The 17,201-nt window shown below is 43.7% G+C and overlaps 1 protein-coding gene and 1 long non-coding RNA gene across 2 annotated transcripts in view; both read right to left on the reverse strand.

Moving 5' to 3' along the window:
* The window catches only part of LOC307246393 (protein mono-ADP-ribosyltransferase PARP12), a gene marked incomplete at both ends in the record, with an annotated part of 39,567 nt that overhangs the window by 14,458 nt on the left and 7,908 nt on the right, over window positions 1-17,201 (reverse strand). Inside the window, 8 exons of the mRNA XM_080022313.1 lie at window positions 2,214-2,365; window positions 6,675-6,805; window positions 8,043-8,127; window positions 8,389-8,485; window positions 10,539-10,641; window positions 12,756-12,921; window positions 15,524-15,539; window positions 16,683-17,022. Of these exons, the coding sequence (XP_079878439.1) occupies window positions 2,214-2,365; window positions 6,675-6,805; window positions 8,043-8,127; window positions 8,389-8,485; window positions 10,539-10,641; window positions 12,756-12,921; window positions 15,524-15,539; window positions 16,683-17,022 (1,090 nt within the window). The remainder of the gene's footprint in view (window positions 1-2,213; window positions 2,366-6,674; window positions 6,806-8,042; window positions 8,128-8,388; window positions 8,486-10,538; window positions 10,642-12,755; window positions 12,922-15,523; window positions 15,540-16,682; window positions 17,023-17,201) is intronic.
* Window positions 15,697-16,680, reverse strand: LOC307246739. The gene is made up of 3 exons (XR_013844712.1): window positions 16,602-16,680; window positions 16,121-16,171; window positions 15,697-15,779 (listed from the first exon to the last, which is right to left on the reverse strand). It is a non-coding gene; the product is annotated as an uncharacterized lncRNA (long non-coding RNA).

The following is a 17,201-nucleotide window of genomic DNA, read 5'->3' on the forward strand; positions in this document are numbered from 1 at the left end:
GCATACTGTATCACTGCTCTGGGTTACTGAATACTGTACTGCATACTGTATCACTGTACTGGGTTACTGCATACTGCACTGTATTGCTGTTCTGTTCGGTGTAGCTGTATTGCTGTGTCGTACTGTTGTACAGTATACTGTACTGTATATCTCAATACTCACTTTATTCACATGCACTTTACTGAAGAAGAAAGAAGAAACAGTCTTTATTTGTCACGCAACACACCACACTACAACACATGCTTGCACACACACACATACACATGCTTTGATGGTGGCCGGTGAAATGGTTCCTCTGCATTGAACCATCCTGGCTTGTCCTTCCTCCGGGGGCACAGCCAGGAGCAGTGGGCAGCGTACGTGGACGCGCCCGGGGACCAGGTGATAATTGTCCGTCGCTGGTCAGACGATGATGGGGGCATGTTTTTGGGGGGGGTCCTTACTGACGTGAGGTGGAGGAAACCCCATGTGAGCACGGGGAGAACATGCAAACTCCACACAGAAAGGCTCCTATTTGGGAGATAACCCACCGGAGCACGGTGCCAACAGCGCCCCAGGCGGGAATCGAACCCAGGACCTTCTTGCTGTGAGGCGCCACTGTGCCACATATATCTTGTCCTGCACATATCTGTATTTACAAATAGCCTATCCCATATCCTGGATCCTACTGTATCATATCGTATTCTACTGTATCATATCATATACTACTGTATTGTATCGTATCCTACTGCATTATATCGTATCCTACTGTATCAGAATCAGATTCGTCTTTATTGCCAAGGAAGCTTACACGTACAATGAATTTGTCTTGGTGTTCGGTACATACATGAAACATAAATGTAAAACAATAAGTAAAATATATAAGAATATATAAAATAAGGCAGGTTTTTTTTGTTTTTGTCTTAATAAAGCTGTAGAGTTTGTGCAGGAATGTGCAAATGTTCAGTAATGTTGGTGTTACCGTATATGCAATTTTCACATGGTCCAGAAGAATGAGGAATGTGCGTTAATGTAACGCATTGACAAAACCATTCAATTCAAGGTGTACAGGTCCCTGAAGTGTCAATGAGGGGAGGGGGTAAGGGTCCAATTCAGTGGGGTACCGGGCCTTGTGGATGAGGCCAGTTGCAGACGGGAAGAAACTGTTCTTGAGAGGTTTTGGCCTCTCACCACAAGAACAGTTTCCTACTGTATCCTACTGTATCATATCCTATTCTACTGTATTGTGTCATATCCTACTGTTCTGTATTGAATTGTACCCTAATGTATCATATCGTATCTTACTGTATTGTATTGTAGTGTATCGTATCCTACTGTATGATACAATACAACACCATATCCTCTTGCACTATATGGTACCGTACGTAAGCAGATTCCCTTTATCTATTCCATTTTATTTTATTTATTTATTTATTTATTTATTTATTTATTTATTTATTTATTTTATTTATTAAATGCACATATCTGTATATACATAGGCATATTCCTTCTATCTATTCCATTTTATTTCAATTTATTTTTATTGTATTTTATTCTTTATATTTTTATCTTATTCTATAAGTATTCCACTTACTGTATTACGTTTTAGGAGTCAGTTAGTCGGTCTATTAGAAAGGAATTTTCTACTTTTTATTTTATTTTATTTTTGTACTTTTTCCTAGGACATATTGTATGCTATCACCGGGTGCTTTGCATTACATTTCACTGCATATATGTATGGAAGTATGTATATGTATGTGACAAATACAAATCTTGAATCTTGAATCTTGAATCTTATTTTATTCTATACATTTTTATTTTATTCTATAAGTATTCGACTTACTGTATTACGTTTTAGGAATCAGTTAGTTGGTCTAGTAGAAAGAAATTTTCTTAGTAGCTACTATGTTCGGTCTAGGACATATTGTGTGTAATCGCCGGGTGCATTGCATTACATTTCACTGCATAAACTGTATGTATGAAAGTATGTATATGTATGTGACGAATAAATCTGTTGAATCTTGAATTGTACTGTATCTTGTTGTTTACTACTCTACCGTATACTATCGTAATGTATCATTTCGCACCGTAGTGTAACATACCATATCGACCTGTATTGTATAATTCTATCTATAAGTTGCAAGTTTATACGGAGTGCGGGAGACTCTCTCTTAGTTTTTTGGATTATGGATAATACCAACTGTATGAACCGGTGCCTGGGTGTAGTACCTCACCCTTCCCGTAGGCGGTGCCGTGTGTGCCGCAGATTCTCCAGTCCAGGTTGTTGCTACAGATGGCCTCGATGTGCTGAGCGCTGGTTCCATGGAACAGCTTCCTCTCCCTCACGCTAGAGCCGCCGTTGTTCCTCCTCATCAAGTCCTTTTGCCTTTAATGTCACATTTGAAACCATCATTTAATCATGAAAACTTCAGTAAACTGGAGGCCTAGCATTAGCATTAGCCATGTAGCAATGACTCTGATGTAGCAGCAGCAGCCTCTGGAATAGGGGGTGAGGGGAAAACAAATCGATTCACATAAGTATCGCAAGTTTTTCGTTATGATTTTGTAATACCTGAATCGATAGAATTCCTAATCAATCGCTTCGGTCAATCGGTCACTATTTGAGTCTTTGAGGAGGTGGAACAAAGTGACCGCAATTATTTTTGTAATCTATGTGTAACGTGACGTCATGTCCGTTTACGAGAAAAACAAAACCGAAGCGAGAAAGCAGAAAACGGCGGACAGTCCGAGACCCGGGGGGATACGACCTTCAGCTTCAGGTCCTGGAGCTCCATCTGCTGGTCTCATTATCTCATGTTCATCTTTTAGAACCTACATTTTATTAACCACTTTTCTATGCAGTATATGATGCTGCTGAAATAAAATTCAGACTGACGTGATGTGCAATGTTTTTGGAAATATGCCTCATGATATACAGTATCTGATATACAGTAGAATGGAATTGTTATACTTGTTGAATCGCAATACTTAAAGAGCGCAATACATATCAAATCTGAACCAAGTATCATGATAGTATTGAATTGGGAGATGAGGATATCTTCCCAGCCCTAGTCTGAAAGTCTGAAGAATCACATTTCGCTATTAATTTATGGATGTTTATTTGCGATTTTCGAACTTCTTCTTCTTCTTCTTCGGGCTGCTCCTGTTAGTGGTGGCCACAGTAGATCACCTGCCTCCAATACCTTCTGTTCTGCGCATCTTTCAAACTTACACCAACCGCCTACATGTCCTCCCTCAGCACCTCCATCAAGCTTCTCTTTGGCTTCCTCTTTTCCTCTTGCCTGGCAGCTCCACCCTCAGCCTCCTTCTCCCAATGTAACTCTCATCTCTCCTCCACACGTGTCCAAACCATCTCAATCTGGCCTCTCTCACTTTTCCACCAAACTCTCCAACCTGAGCTGTCCCTCTAACGTCCTCATTCTTAATCCTGTCCATCCTCGTCCCTCCCAATGAAAACCTCAACATCCTCAACTCTGCCACCTCCACTTCATCCACCTGCCTTTTAGTCAGTGCCACCACCTCTAAACCGTACAACATGGCTGCTCTCACTACCGTCCTGTACACCTTCCCCTTCACTCTTGCTGGAACCCTTCTATCACCGATCACTCCGGACACTCTTCTCCACCCGCTCCACCCTGCCTGTACTCTCTTCTTCACCTCTCTCCCGCACTCTCTGCTGCTTTGGATGGTCGACCCCAAGTACTTGAACTCATCCGCCTTCTCCACCTCCACTCCTTGCATTCTCAGCTTTTCTCCGCCCTCCCTCCCATTCAGGCACATGTATTGTGTCTTACTCCTGCTGACGTTCATTCCTCTTCTCTCTAATGCTGCCTCCACTTCTCCAGGCTCTCCTCCACCTGCTCCCTGCTCTCGCTACAGATCACAATGTCATCCACGAACATCATAGTCCACAGAGACTCCTGCCTGATTTCATCTGTTAATCATCACCACTGCAAACAAGAAAGGGCTCAGAGCTGATCCTTGATGCAATCCCACCTCCACTTTGAATGCCTTCGTCACGCCGACTGCACACCTTACTACTGTCTGACTGCCCTCATACATATCCTGTACCACTCTTAGATACTTCTCTGCCACCCCTGACTTCCTCATGCAATACCACACTTCCTCTCTCGGCACCCGATCATATGCTTTCTCTAAATCCACAAAGACGCAGTGCAACTCCCTCTGGCCTTCCCTGTACTTTTCAATCAGCATCTTGAAGCAAACATGTCATCTGTAGTACTCTTTCCTGGCATGAAACCATACTGCTGCTCGCTGATCCCCACCTCTCCTCTTAACCTAGCCTCCACTACCCTATCCCATAGCTTCATGCTGTGGCTGATCAACTTTATTTTTCTGTTGTAACTACAGCTCTGTACGTCTCCCTTACTCTTGAAGATGGTACCAGTACACTTCTTCTCCACTCCTCCGGCATCCTCTCCCTTTCCAGGATGGTGTTAAACTGTCTTGTTAGGAACGTCACTGCCATCTCACCTAAACATTTCCATGCTTCCCCAGGTTTGTCACCTGGGCCAACTGTCTTTCCACTCTTCATCTTCTTTAATGCTGTACTCACCTCATCCTCACTAATTTGCTGCACTTGTTGATCCACTATCCCCACATCATCCACTCTTCTCTCCCTCTCATTTTCTTCATTCATCAACTCTTCAAAGTACTCCTTCCACCTTCTCAACACACTCTCCTCACTAGTCAGCACATTCCCATCATTATCCTTCATCACCCTAACCTGCTGTACATCCTTCCCAGCTTGGTCCCTTTGTCTTGCCAATCGGTACAAGTCCTTTTCTCCTTCCTTACTGTCCAACCTCTCATACAACTCCTCGTACGCCTTTTCCTTTTCCTTTTCCTTTGCCACTTCTCTCTTCACCTTGCGCTGCATCAGCTTGTACTCCTGTCTACTTTCTTCATCTCTCTGACCATCCCATTTCTTCTTCCCCAACCTCTTCTGCTCGATGCTCTCCTGTACTTCCTTATTCCACCACCAAGAGTCCTTGTCTTCCTTCCTCTTCCCGCATGATACACCTAGTACCTTCTTGGCCGTCTCCCTCACCACTTCTGCAGTTGTTTCCCAGTTGTCTGGTATCCGTTCATTCCCACCTATCGCCTGCTTTACCTCTTCCCTAAATTGCACGCAACACTGCTCCTTTTTCCACTTCCACCATTTTATCTTTGGTTCTTCTTTCACTCTCTTCCTCTTCTTGGCCTCCAGAGTCATCCTACAGACCACCATCCCATGCTGCCTCGTAACACACTCCTCTATCAGAACTTTGCAGTCACTAATCTCTTTCAGATTGCACCTCCTGCATAAGATGCCTCCACTCTTGAATGTCACCCTGTGTTCCTCCCTCTTCTTGAAATACGTATTCACAACAGCCAATTCCATCCTTTTGGTGAAATCCACCAATATCTGTCCTTCCACATTCCTCTCCTTGACACCATACCTACCCATCACCTTCTTCTCACCCATGTCTCTGATCCCTTGGCCAACATGCCCATTGAGATCTACTCCAACGACCACTCCCTCTCCCTTGGGGACGCTCTCCACCACTACATCCAGCTCACTAAAGAATTCTTCTTTCTCTTCCATCTCACACCAAACTAAGGGGGCATATACACTGACCACATTCATTATAACCCCATCAATTTCCAGCTTCATGCTCATCACTGTCTGACACTCTGGTCACCTCCAAAACACTCTTGACATGTTCTTCCTTCAACACCATCCCTACCCCGTTTCTCCTGCCATCCACTCCGCGGTAGAAGAGTTTGTACCTGGCTCCGATACTCCTGGCCTTACTCCTCTTCCACCTGGTCTCTTGTACACATAGTACATGTACCTTCCTTCTCTCCATCATGTCAGCCAGCTCTCTCTCTTTACCCTTCATAGTGCCAACATTCCTACTCTCAACTCTACTCTCCTACCCTTCTTCCTCACCTGCTGTCTCCGGACACGACTTCCCCTTCTTCTTCTTCTTCGGGTGACAGAAACACAATTTCCGCTTGCACCCTGTTGGCTAACGCCACCAGTGGCAGTCGTTGTTAACCCGGGCCTCGACTGATCCGGTATGGAAATCAGATTTGCAGTCCGCATGTTTGATTTGCATGTTTTTTACGCCGGACGCTTTTCCTGACGCAACCCTCTCTATTTATCTTGGGACCTGCACTAATGATACATTGGCTTGTGCACCTCCAGTGGTTAGATTTCTTTGCGATTTGCGATTTTGTAACAATATTATCAAAGTATCAAATCACAAATATCAAGGTTCAAAAAAGTAGCTGTTTCCATGGTTTCAGCAAATACCACTTATAACTAGTGGGGGAAAGTAACTAAGTACAAGTACTTTGTTATTGTACCTTTTGAAGTATCTCTTACTTCAATACTATTCAGTTTCAGTTTTTAACTTTCACTCTAGTACATTTGTCAGTGTGATCTCTGGTGGCCACTGTGGGGGTCTGGAGCCCCAGGTTGGGAACCACTGTCTTAAGTCATCACTTCAAACTCATTTCACCTTGAATTTGGTTGTTTTTTTCACCTGTAAGAAAACTGAAGACAAATCTCCTCAAAGCTGAACAGTCTTGTTCAGATAACTGTGGCTCTAACGACATTCTAGCTTGTTAAGATTCGATTTGAGGAAGTGTTTGAAGGAACGTACAACTGGAAGCTTTCCCAGAGGGCTCGGTTCTGGATCCTGTTGATCCCGATGATCTGAGAGCCACCCATGGTCTTAGAAAATAGCTGCTCCACCTCCTGGTATTCCCCCAAGGAGCTCTGCAGTGGAACAATCTGGAAGAGACCATAATATTCCAATAATAATATGTGTGGAAAAATGATTATGATTATTATATCCACAACGCAGGAGATTCCCGACCAGACGCTCAATTAAAAGGTCCCAGTTTTCCAAAATGGGTATAAAGAAATGCACAAAGTTTCCCATTTTATAAAAGTAGTTTTAAAGGTTTTAATCTTTTTAGTCACTTCACACCAAATCCCACAATTGACAAGAACAAAGCAGAAGTCCATTCATTTCTATGGAGAGTCAGATCCGCCCACAATGCCATAAGTCCCGCCCCCTCTGCGTTGCGGAATTTCGTCCCGAGGCTCCAGGATGCGTTAAAATTTTCTCTTGCGACATGTTCGGGCCCGACACTTTGACCGGAAGTTACTTCAGTCAAGGTTTCTCTATTGTAACTGGATTTAAACAATGTAAATATGTCACATACTGTATATAACATAACAAGGTTATTAATGTTAACCTTGGATGTCACGATTAATAAATTTTTATATCAGTGAATTGTTGGTATTTTTTTTATTCATTTCACACTTTGAAAATTCTATAAAAAGGGAACTTTAAACACTCATGCATGGAACTTGATGAATGCCTAAATGTTCTCTCTTTCCCCTGAGATATTATGGGAATGCGCAATCCAAACGCAGTTCATCCGGCCACTAGGGGGGGGGGGGGACAGGATCACACCGTCGGAAGCAATTACGGATTCGGTGTTGTTACGGGGGTATGCTGAGTGAACCCAGGTGCAGAGAACAAGGCAGAGGCGAGGTGGCAAAAATAGAGGTTTACTCAAAACAAGTACAAAAACTGGCAAAAACAAATAAGAAGTCTCGGGAGCTTGGCACAAGAGTGTTGTCATGAGGTTAGACAAACCCAAGACTGAGCGCCCGAGGACACAAACGACGAGGGTCTAAATAGGGACGACCAAACGAGACACGGGTGAAACATATCACCTAATGAGGCAGGGTAATCAGGAACAGAAATAGGTGAAGCAGAGCAACCTTGAAAAGGCAGTACTGGCGGCATCTAGTGGCTGATGCTGGTAGGACCCGGGCGAACCCTGACAGGTGTAAAGCGAGCTTTACTTGTTTTCCCTGTAGGACTGCGTTGCAACTCAATGAGACGCTGCAGCAGAATGGTAAGTTTCTCTGCAGTAAAGCCACAATTGAGGAGTTTGCAAATGAAGGAACTTTTATTTCAGTTATCATTGAGGTGGTGTGTTGTGTTGAATACCTTGTAGCCAGTGTCGGGGGTCTGCGCCCGGTCCCAGTGTCCTGGCAGAGCCTGGAACCCGGACAAAGTGGCCCCTGGCCTCCGACTGGAAGAAAAGCAAACAGATCTTAAGGATCACGTGTCCAAATAGGACTCAGCTGGGGTTGGGGGTTCCATTCCTTCTGGGGTCTAGGACAGTGTTTTTAACCGCTATAATGCATCCATAATGCAATATTCATCCATCTATTCATCCATCCATTCATCTATCCAACCATCCATCTATCTATCATCAATCAATATCAATATTGATTCTATGAATTTATACCCAGACGCAGTAGTATCCAATCTGATGCGTAATCAGCGTCACCTTGTTTTTTTAGCCGCCACATCGGCTGCAGAGACGAAGACGGGCCGCCTCCGGACCTGCTTCTTGGTGCCATACTGCTCATTAGTCTGTACCATGTCTGCGCAAAAGGAAAAGAAAGACTGAAGTATTGAAGAGAAAGTACTGAGGTAGCAAATACTTAAGATATTCTTGTGATCGAGAAGTACAGACTGAATTCTCCTGGGCAGCTGGTCAGGGCTTAAGGAAGTTTTAACTCCCATTCATGAAACGTGGTAAATGTCCAGCTGTTGTTCTGGAAATAAAAAAGCTCTCCTATTTTCCCCCACAAATTATGGGATAAAAAAGCAGACGCAGTTCATCCGACGGAGGATGGGAGGATCCGGGAGGGCTGTCGGATGGCATTTTGTGAAGTGGATACTGTATGAAGTCGGCTTTAATGGTTTGGCCCACTGGACTGCATTGAAGCTAATTGGTTGGGTGATATATTAGTACAATATCGACCTTGTGATATGAGACTAGATATTGGTATAATATCTGATTGGTTCATCATTCAGTAAGTCATCCCTCGCTTCCTGTCGTTCATCGTTCGGGAAGTCCTGACTGTCCACTCAGTAGGGTGGTCTCCTTGTGAGTCTTCAGACAGCTGTCAAGGCCGATCCGACATCCACATATTTTTGTGCAGTGTGGGCAGGGTGAATGGTGTTGGCTTGTGGTGGTTGGGTGTTCTTGTCTCTCTCCTTGCGGTGCTGCAGCTAAATTCCTGCGGCAAGGCGAAGTTCCCTTACATGTTAGGCTTCCTCCATGCCATTTTTCCAGGAGCCAATCCTCTGCAATGTCCTCCCAGTTGTATGATGTAATGCCAAATTTCTTCAGTCTGGTCTTGATAATGTCCCTGAAATGTTAATTTTTTTCCCCACCAGGGGCTCATTGACCTTCCTTCAGCTGGGAATCCAGGATCTGTTCAGAGAGGTGTGTGTTGGATATGCGGATGACACAGTCTATCCATCGAAGTGGGTTAGTGAGGCTCGTCTTGTTGGCTTGCTCCAGAACTCTAATGTTGGTGCCTCTGTCCTCCCAGCTGATCCTCACAATACTCCGTCAGCATCTTTGGTGATGTTGTTGTTCGAGGGCTCTCGTGTGTCTGGCGTAGGCTCCACCGGCAGAGCTCAGCTCATGGCCGATCTCAGAGTCCATGTCAGCGTTTGAGGAAGGGAGGCCGCCAAGGTAGGGAAAGTTGTCAACATTTTCAAGGGTGGTATCATCCACTTTTAGGGTTGGCTGGGTAGATGGCTGGTTGGGTGCTGGTTGATGTAGGACCTGGGTCTTTCTGATGTTTAAGGCTAGGCCTAGGGCTCTGTAAGCATTGGCAAATGTGTTCAGGATCCACTGGAGGTCTTCTGCAGAGTGTCCTGCAAAGTCATCCTCACCTCTATGAGGTGAAAACCTCCCTCGTTCACCGTGCGTCACACCAACTGCACCAAACTGAACGACTATTTTTACCGAGCGACTTGTCGAGAACCTAATCTGGAAAAACAGTTGAACCTGGAATCACTTCTGGTACACTCCATGACAAAAAGTATGTGGAAACCCAAACACCACACCCATATGTGTTGAACATTTTGTTTCCAAACCATGGGCATTAGTATGGAGTTGCTTTATGGACCTTGCTTTGTGCACAGGAAACAGAACATGGCCTTCTCCAAACTGCTGCTGCAAAGTTGGAAGCACACACTTCTCTAGAATGTCACTGTTTGCTGTAGCATCAAGATTTCCCTTCATGGAATAAGGAGCCATTCCCAAAGCGTTTTAATGCAGATGCTTGTCTAGAGATTGTACAGCTGTATGCTTGATTTAATGCACCTGTTAGTACATACTGTTGACTGTGTAATGCAGTTCTCACTTTCTAAGGGAAATGTGTTGCTTTTCTGCTGGAACTGATCAATTAGATAAATTAGCCAATGCAGCCTTGGAATGTGGATCTTGCAACAAAAGGGATGGCTTCCATGATTTTTTTTTCTTTAAACATTTTCACAGCACAACGTAGAGAGCGGTTGACAAACACTCAGCAGTTAAAAGTAGCAGTTGTAGTATATAGTACACTTATCAGTTAATAGTAGTGTACTAGTATAAGGTAGAAGTATGGAATAAATTGAATAGTCCTGGGTAATCACCATGGATGCTGAGCTTGTAGGACTGGGACCCTGCAGTGAACTCCACCGGCTCCTGCTCGTCATTCAGGAACTTTAGCTCCAGTTCTGCACTGCTGACACTTGCCTGAAAAACAAGTACTCAAGAGTTTTTACTGCAGCACCAGTACAAATTGCTCTAGTAAAAGTAAAAGTACCACCCCGACATTTCTACTTCCACTAAAGTAAAAGTAAGTGCTTGATGATCACGTCTCCTCGCCATGAACATGGAACTTACGTTGAAATCCTCTCTTCACTCCTGATCTTTGGTGATTCCGATCCACTCTACTAACATTAATGACTGTCAGTCTGCTTTACAAATTCCTGTAATTATAAACCATAGACCCAAATCATGTAACTTCCCTGTAACATGCAGGAATCAAAACAATTTATTACCGGTTCGGACTTCAGACCCCCACAAAACCATACACCTGGAACAATAAAAATGGCTTTATTAAACATCGGATCTCTAACTAATAAGTAATTTTTAGTTAATGAGCTTATAAGTACCCATAACCTGGATTTCACTACTGACTGAGACCTGGCTGGAATGCAGTGGCCCAGTTGCACTCATTGAGACAGCAAGTCCTAATTTCAAATTCATCCAAACCACTGGAGCTGATAAGAGAGGCGGTGAAATAGCTGCTGTCTTCTCTGATATCTATACCTGCAAGGAAAACCTCCTCGGAGAATTCACGTCTTTTGAACACCTTGCTATATCTATAAACTGCAGTGCTCCGACCTTAATCATTACTGTCTATCGGCCACCAAAACCAAAATGTGGCTTTCTTGATGAATTCTCTGAGCTACTGTCCAAAGCCTCCACTGATTATGAATTATCTCCGGTGATTTTAATATTCATGTTGACAATCAAATAGATCCAGATGCTCAACACTTCATTAGCCTATTAGAGGCATTTGACCTCACTCAGCACGTTTCTGGACCCACCCACAATAAGGGGCATACTCTGGACTTGGTCATATCAAAAGGACTTAATAGACAAAGTGGATATTATATGTGGAGTGCCCCAATGTTCGATTCTGGGCCCATTATTGTTTAACCTCTATATGCTCCCACTTGCACATATTGTAAAGAAACACAAAATAAAATACCATAAGTATTGCAGATGATTCACAACTGTACATATCCCTATCTCCTGATAACCTACACCCCATACACTCCCTCACTCAGTGTATTAATGATATTAATGCATGGATGTCACAGAACTTTTTACAACTGAATAAAGACAAAACAGAAATATCTATCTTTGGTGCAAAGGCTCAAAGACAGAAAATAGCAGTTCATCTCAGTTATCTGTCTCTGGAGAGCAAGAATGAAGCCAGAAATCTGGGTGCAATCATAGACAGTGATCTAAATTTTAAGAACCATATCAATCACATCACAAAATCAGCCTTCTACCATCTAAAAAACATTTCAACATTTAGAGGCTTCTTGTCAAAAGCAGACTCTGAAAAATGAATCCATGCATTCATAACAAGCAGATTGGACTACTGTATTGGCCTATTCACTGGCCTCCCGAAATCAGCTGTGCAGCGGCGACAGTTGGTCCAAAATGCGGCTCCACGCGTTCTCTCTGGGACGAAAAAGTTTGAAAACATCACACATGTTCTTAGATCTCTACATTGGCTCCCTGATAAAACCAGGATTGATTTTAAGATTCTGCTACTTGTATATAAAGCTATAAATGGCCTTGCACCTCAGTATATAACATAAATGCTAATTATACACGAACCAGCAAGAATTCTCGGGTCCACAGGCAGTGGTCTTTTACCTATCCCTCGTACCAACTCTAAAGCAGGGGAGGCTGCTTCTGTATCTATGCTCAAAGTAAATGCCTGAGCACCTGAGAGAGGCCCCCACACGATACACTTTTACAACCAGGCTAAAAACCTTGCTGCTCACTACAGTCTATGACTGAATTGTGTGTGTGCGTGCGTGCCTGCGTGTGTGTTCTGCATGTTGTGAGATTTGTTTATTCTGCATGACTGGGCTTATCGTGGTACAGACATTTTATATATTTTCTTTGATTGTATTTCTCTGTAAAGCATAGTGTGTTGCCCTGGTATGAAATGTGCTTTATAAATAAAGTCAGATTTGACTTGACTTGATGTTTAATGATGTTAAATAGGCAGAGTAGAGTAGAGCTACAGTAGAAGCAGAGTAGAGTAACAGTGGACTCACCGGCGGGGCGTACTGACTCCAGTTCCCCAGCTCGTCCTGCCAGTACCACACCCACTCCGTGGTGAGGAAGAATGTGGGATGGAGGACAGAGGAGGCGGTGGAGAGACGCCGCACCTTCCTCAGCCCCTGGGTCAAGGTGTCGAAACACACCGGCTCCACACCCCGACTGATGGATGGATGGATGGAGGGATAGAAAGAGTAGTGCTGGGTTAGAAATAAAGTATACTTCCAAAGGTATGTGGGTAGGTTGGTAGACAGGGAGGTTGGTAGCGGGTAGGTTGGCAGACAGGTAGGTAGGTTGGTAGACAGGTAGGTAGGTAGACAGGTTGGTCAGTAGACATGTAGGTCAGTAAACAGGTAGGTAGACAGGTAAGTCAGTAGACAGGTAGGCCGGTAGACAGGTAGGCCGGTCGACAGGTAGGTCAGTAGACATGTAGGCTGGTAGGTAGACAGGTAGCTGAGTAGACAGGTAGGTAGACAGGTAAGTTGGTAGACAGGTAGGTATGTAGACAGGTAGGTCGGAAGACAGTTAAGTAGGTAGACAGGTAGGTTAGTAGACAGGAAGGTAGGTAGACAGGTAGGTAGGTAGACAGGTAGGTTCCAGATACATTCAAGTTGCTTCTGTAATGTTGAATGTGTATTATCATTGAAAGTGGACACATGTGACTCTACCTCTACTTCTACTATACTGTACTATACTGTACTGTACTCAACTTTATTATATTACACTCTACTATACCTCTACTATACTATACTGTACTATACTATATTATATTACACCATACTATAGTACATTATATGATACTATACTATACCTCTTCTATACTACACTATTCTATTTTATATTACAGTATATTATACTATACTATACTATACTATATAATATTATACTACTATACCTCTACTGTACTATATTGTACTATACTATAATTAACTACACTATGCCTCTACTATACTATACTCTACTATAGCTCTACTATACCCTACTTCTACTCTACTCTACCTCCACTCTACTTCTACTCTTTTATACCTCTACTCTACTCTACTATACCTCTACTTTACTATACCTCGACTATACTATACCTATACTCTACTTCTACTGTACTCTAGTATACTCTACTATACTTCTACTCTACCTCTACTCTGCTCGACCTCCACTATATTCTACTATACCTCTACTCTACTATACCTCTACTCTACCTCTCTACTTCTACCTTCCTATCTTCCTAACTTCTACCCTACTATACCTCTACTCTACTCTCCTTCTCCTCTACTTTACTCTCCTATACTTCGACTCTGCTCAACCTCTACTCTACTCTACTATACCTTTATTCTACTATACATCTACCTTATAATACTTGTACTCTACTATACCTCAATCCTACTATACTTCTACTCTACTATACCTGTACTCTACATCTCTACTTCTACCTTCTTATCTTCCTAAATTCTACCCTACTAGACCTCTACTCTACTTCTCCTCTACTCTACTATGCTTCTCCTTTGCTCAACATCTTCTCTACTTATACCTCTAGTTTACTCTACTGTACTCTACTATACTTCTACTCTGCTCAACCTCTACTCTACTCTACTTATACCTCTACACTACTTTACCTCAACACTACTCTACCTCTACTCTACTATACCTCTACCCCACAATATGTCTACTTTACTATACCACTTTTCTACTACACCTCTACCCTACAATACTTGTACTCTACTATACCTCTACTCTACTATACCTCTACTCTACCTCACTTCTTCTACCTTCTTATCCTCCTAACTTCTACTCTACTATACCTCTACTCTACTCTACTTCTCCTCTACTGTACTCTATTATACTTCAACTCTGCTCAACCTCTACTCTACTTGTACGTCTACTCTACTATACGTCTGTCTACTCTACTATACCTCTACTCTACTATACCTCTACCCCACATTTCAGCTACTCTAATATACCACTATTTACTATACCTCTACCCTGCAATACTTGTACTCTTCTATACCTCTACTCTACCTCTCTACTTTTACCTTCTTATCTTCCTAACTTCTACCCTACTATACCTCTACTCTACTTCTACTCTACTCTACTATACTTCTACTCTGCTTGACCACTACTCTACTTATACCTCTACTCTACTCCACTATACCTCAACCCTACAATACTTCTACTCTACTATACCTCTACTCTACTATACCTCTACTCGAGTCTACCGCTCTACTTCTACCTTCTTATCTTCCTTACTTCTACCCTACTATACCTCTACTCTACTTCTACTCTACTATACTTCTACTCTGCTTGATCTCTACTCTACTATACCTCTACTTTACTATACCTCGACTATACTATACCTATACTCTACTTCTACTGTACTCTAGTATACTCTACTATACTTCTACTCTACCTCTACTCTGCTTGACCTCTACTATATTCTACTATACCTCTACTCTACTATACCTCTACTCTACCTCTCTACTTCTACCTTCCTATCTTCCTAACTTCTACCCTACTATACCTCTACTCTACTCTCCTTCTCCTCTACTTTACTCTCCTATACTTCGACTCTGCTCAACCTCTACTCTACTCTACTATACATTATTCTACTATACATCTACCCTATAATACTTGTACTCTACTATACCTCTATCCTACTATACTTCTACTCTACTATACCTGTACTCTACCTCTCTACTTCTACCTTCTTATCTTCCTTACTTCTACCCTATATACCTCTACTCTACCTCTACTCTATTATACCCCTACTCACATCATGGATTCCCTCGCTAAACATCATTATATCAACATTTTCACAATGATCAGTTACTCAAAACATTCTTCACATCAGTCCAACTGTAAACTCATCCCTCAACAGGAGCAGGAGGTCCTGGGGCTGTACCTGCAGGTTCTACAAGGGTCGCAGAAGTCCAGCTCCACCTGCTGGCCGCCGGGCAGCGCGGCCCAGCTGCCCTGGTCCTGCACCTCCCAGCGGTACGGCAGCACCTCGTGGGCCTTGTAGCACTTCTCTGAAAAGACACAATCAATAAGCTACTGACGGTCTGTCACCCCGGCAACTTGTTCCTTATTTCCTGTTTCTACCCGCTTACTTCCTGTTTCTAGACTCTTGCTTCCCTTTTCTAGTCTCTTACTTCCTGTTTCTACCCTCTTCCTTCCTGTTTCTACTCTTACTTCCTGTTTCTAGCCTGTTAGGAGGCTAGATTTTAAGGTGTTTTAGGTCTTAATCATTTGCCCCATTGGAATGCATTGAAGCCCTGTGAGAAGCTTCTCAGCAGTGATAAATGACGGAAGCAACATTTGAATGAATTGATCCTTTCAGGCTGGATGAATATGATGTTGTGGAACTTACCACCATTTCGACAGTGACCCTTGATGAAGTACAGACAGATCTCCGTTTTATCTGAAACACAAACAGGAAATGTTTAATTATGTCTATCATTGTTTAGGAAGGGAGGTCGGAGGTAGTGGAGGAAGGAAAGAGAAGTAAGGAAGGACGGAAGGAAGGGAGAAAAGGAGGGAAGAACAGGAGGGTAGCAAGAAAGAAGGGAAGGGAATAAGAAGGAAAAGATGAAGGCAACGTGAGGAGAGGAAGAAACAAAAGGAGGAAGGGAAGGAAAGAGAAGGAAGGAAGGAAAGAGGGAAATGAAGGAAAAGTTGCACGACATACAGGAAGTATGTAGAACTCTCATTCAGTAGAAATGTTGAATGTGCAGCTGCTGTTCTTCTGTTTTCTACGTGCACTACGAGCTGCCGCCACTAGGGGGCAGGGAGTTTGTTCCCACAGTCGGATCCGTTTTTGGCTTAAGAAACAACCTAACAGGTGTTTTTACCTTTACCAGTCGGCGCATTTCGGTTTCGTTTTGGTCTTCCGTCGGGTCCACAGACATCCCCGCTGGCGTTAGCATCCCCACTGGCGTAAGCATCCCCACTGGCGTTAGCATCCCCGCTGGCGTTAGCAGCCGGAAAGCGGGCATTTTGCTTCTGTTTGCCGCTCTCCTGCCCCCTGTGGTCGCGGCGTGCCAGCACCTGCTTGTTTGCGTAAACGGCCTGCATGGCGTGCATCAGCACAGGGGGGAGCCCGCGGCGGCGCAGCGCCTCGAACGGCTGCGGCTCGAAGAAGTCGTGAGAGCGGCAGCAGTCGCAGGTGACGTCGCGCAGGTACCGCTCGCAGATGTGCATCCTGCTGCAGCTTTCTCCGTCCTGGCATCCGCCCTGCGCTCCGTCACCGCTGTTGTTGTAGTCGTGGCACACCTGGTGGGCGGGGCCGGGTCCGACAAGACAAAAATGAGGGTGTTATGAACAGACGTTTTCCAGCTAGTTGTCAAAGCTTCTTCTCCCTAGTTTGTGATGCAAGAGAGCGTAAGAATGTTTTTAATGCCTCGGGGTCCGGAGTGACTCCCTAAAAAGAGTTTCAGCTCATGAGGAGCGGA

The sequence above is a fragment of the Zeus faber genome, assembly GCF_960531495.2.
Source record: "Zeus faber genome assembly, chromosome: 21".
NCBI lineage: Eukaryota > Metazoa > Chordata > Actinopteri > Zeiformes > Zeidae > Zeus > Zeus faber.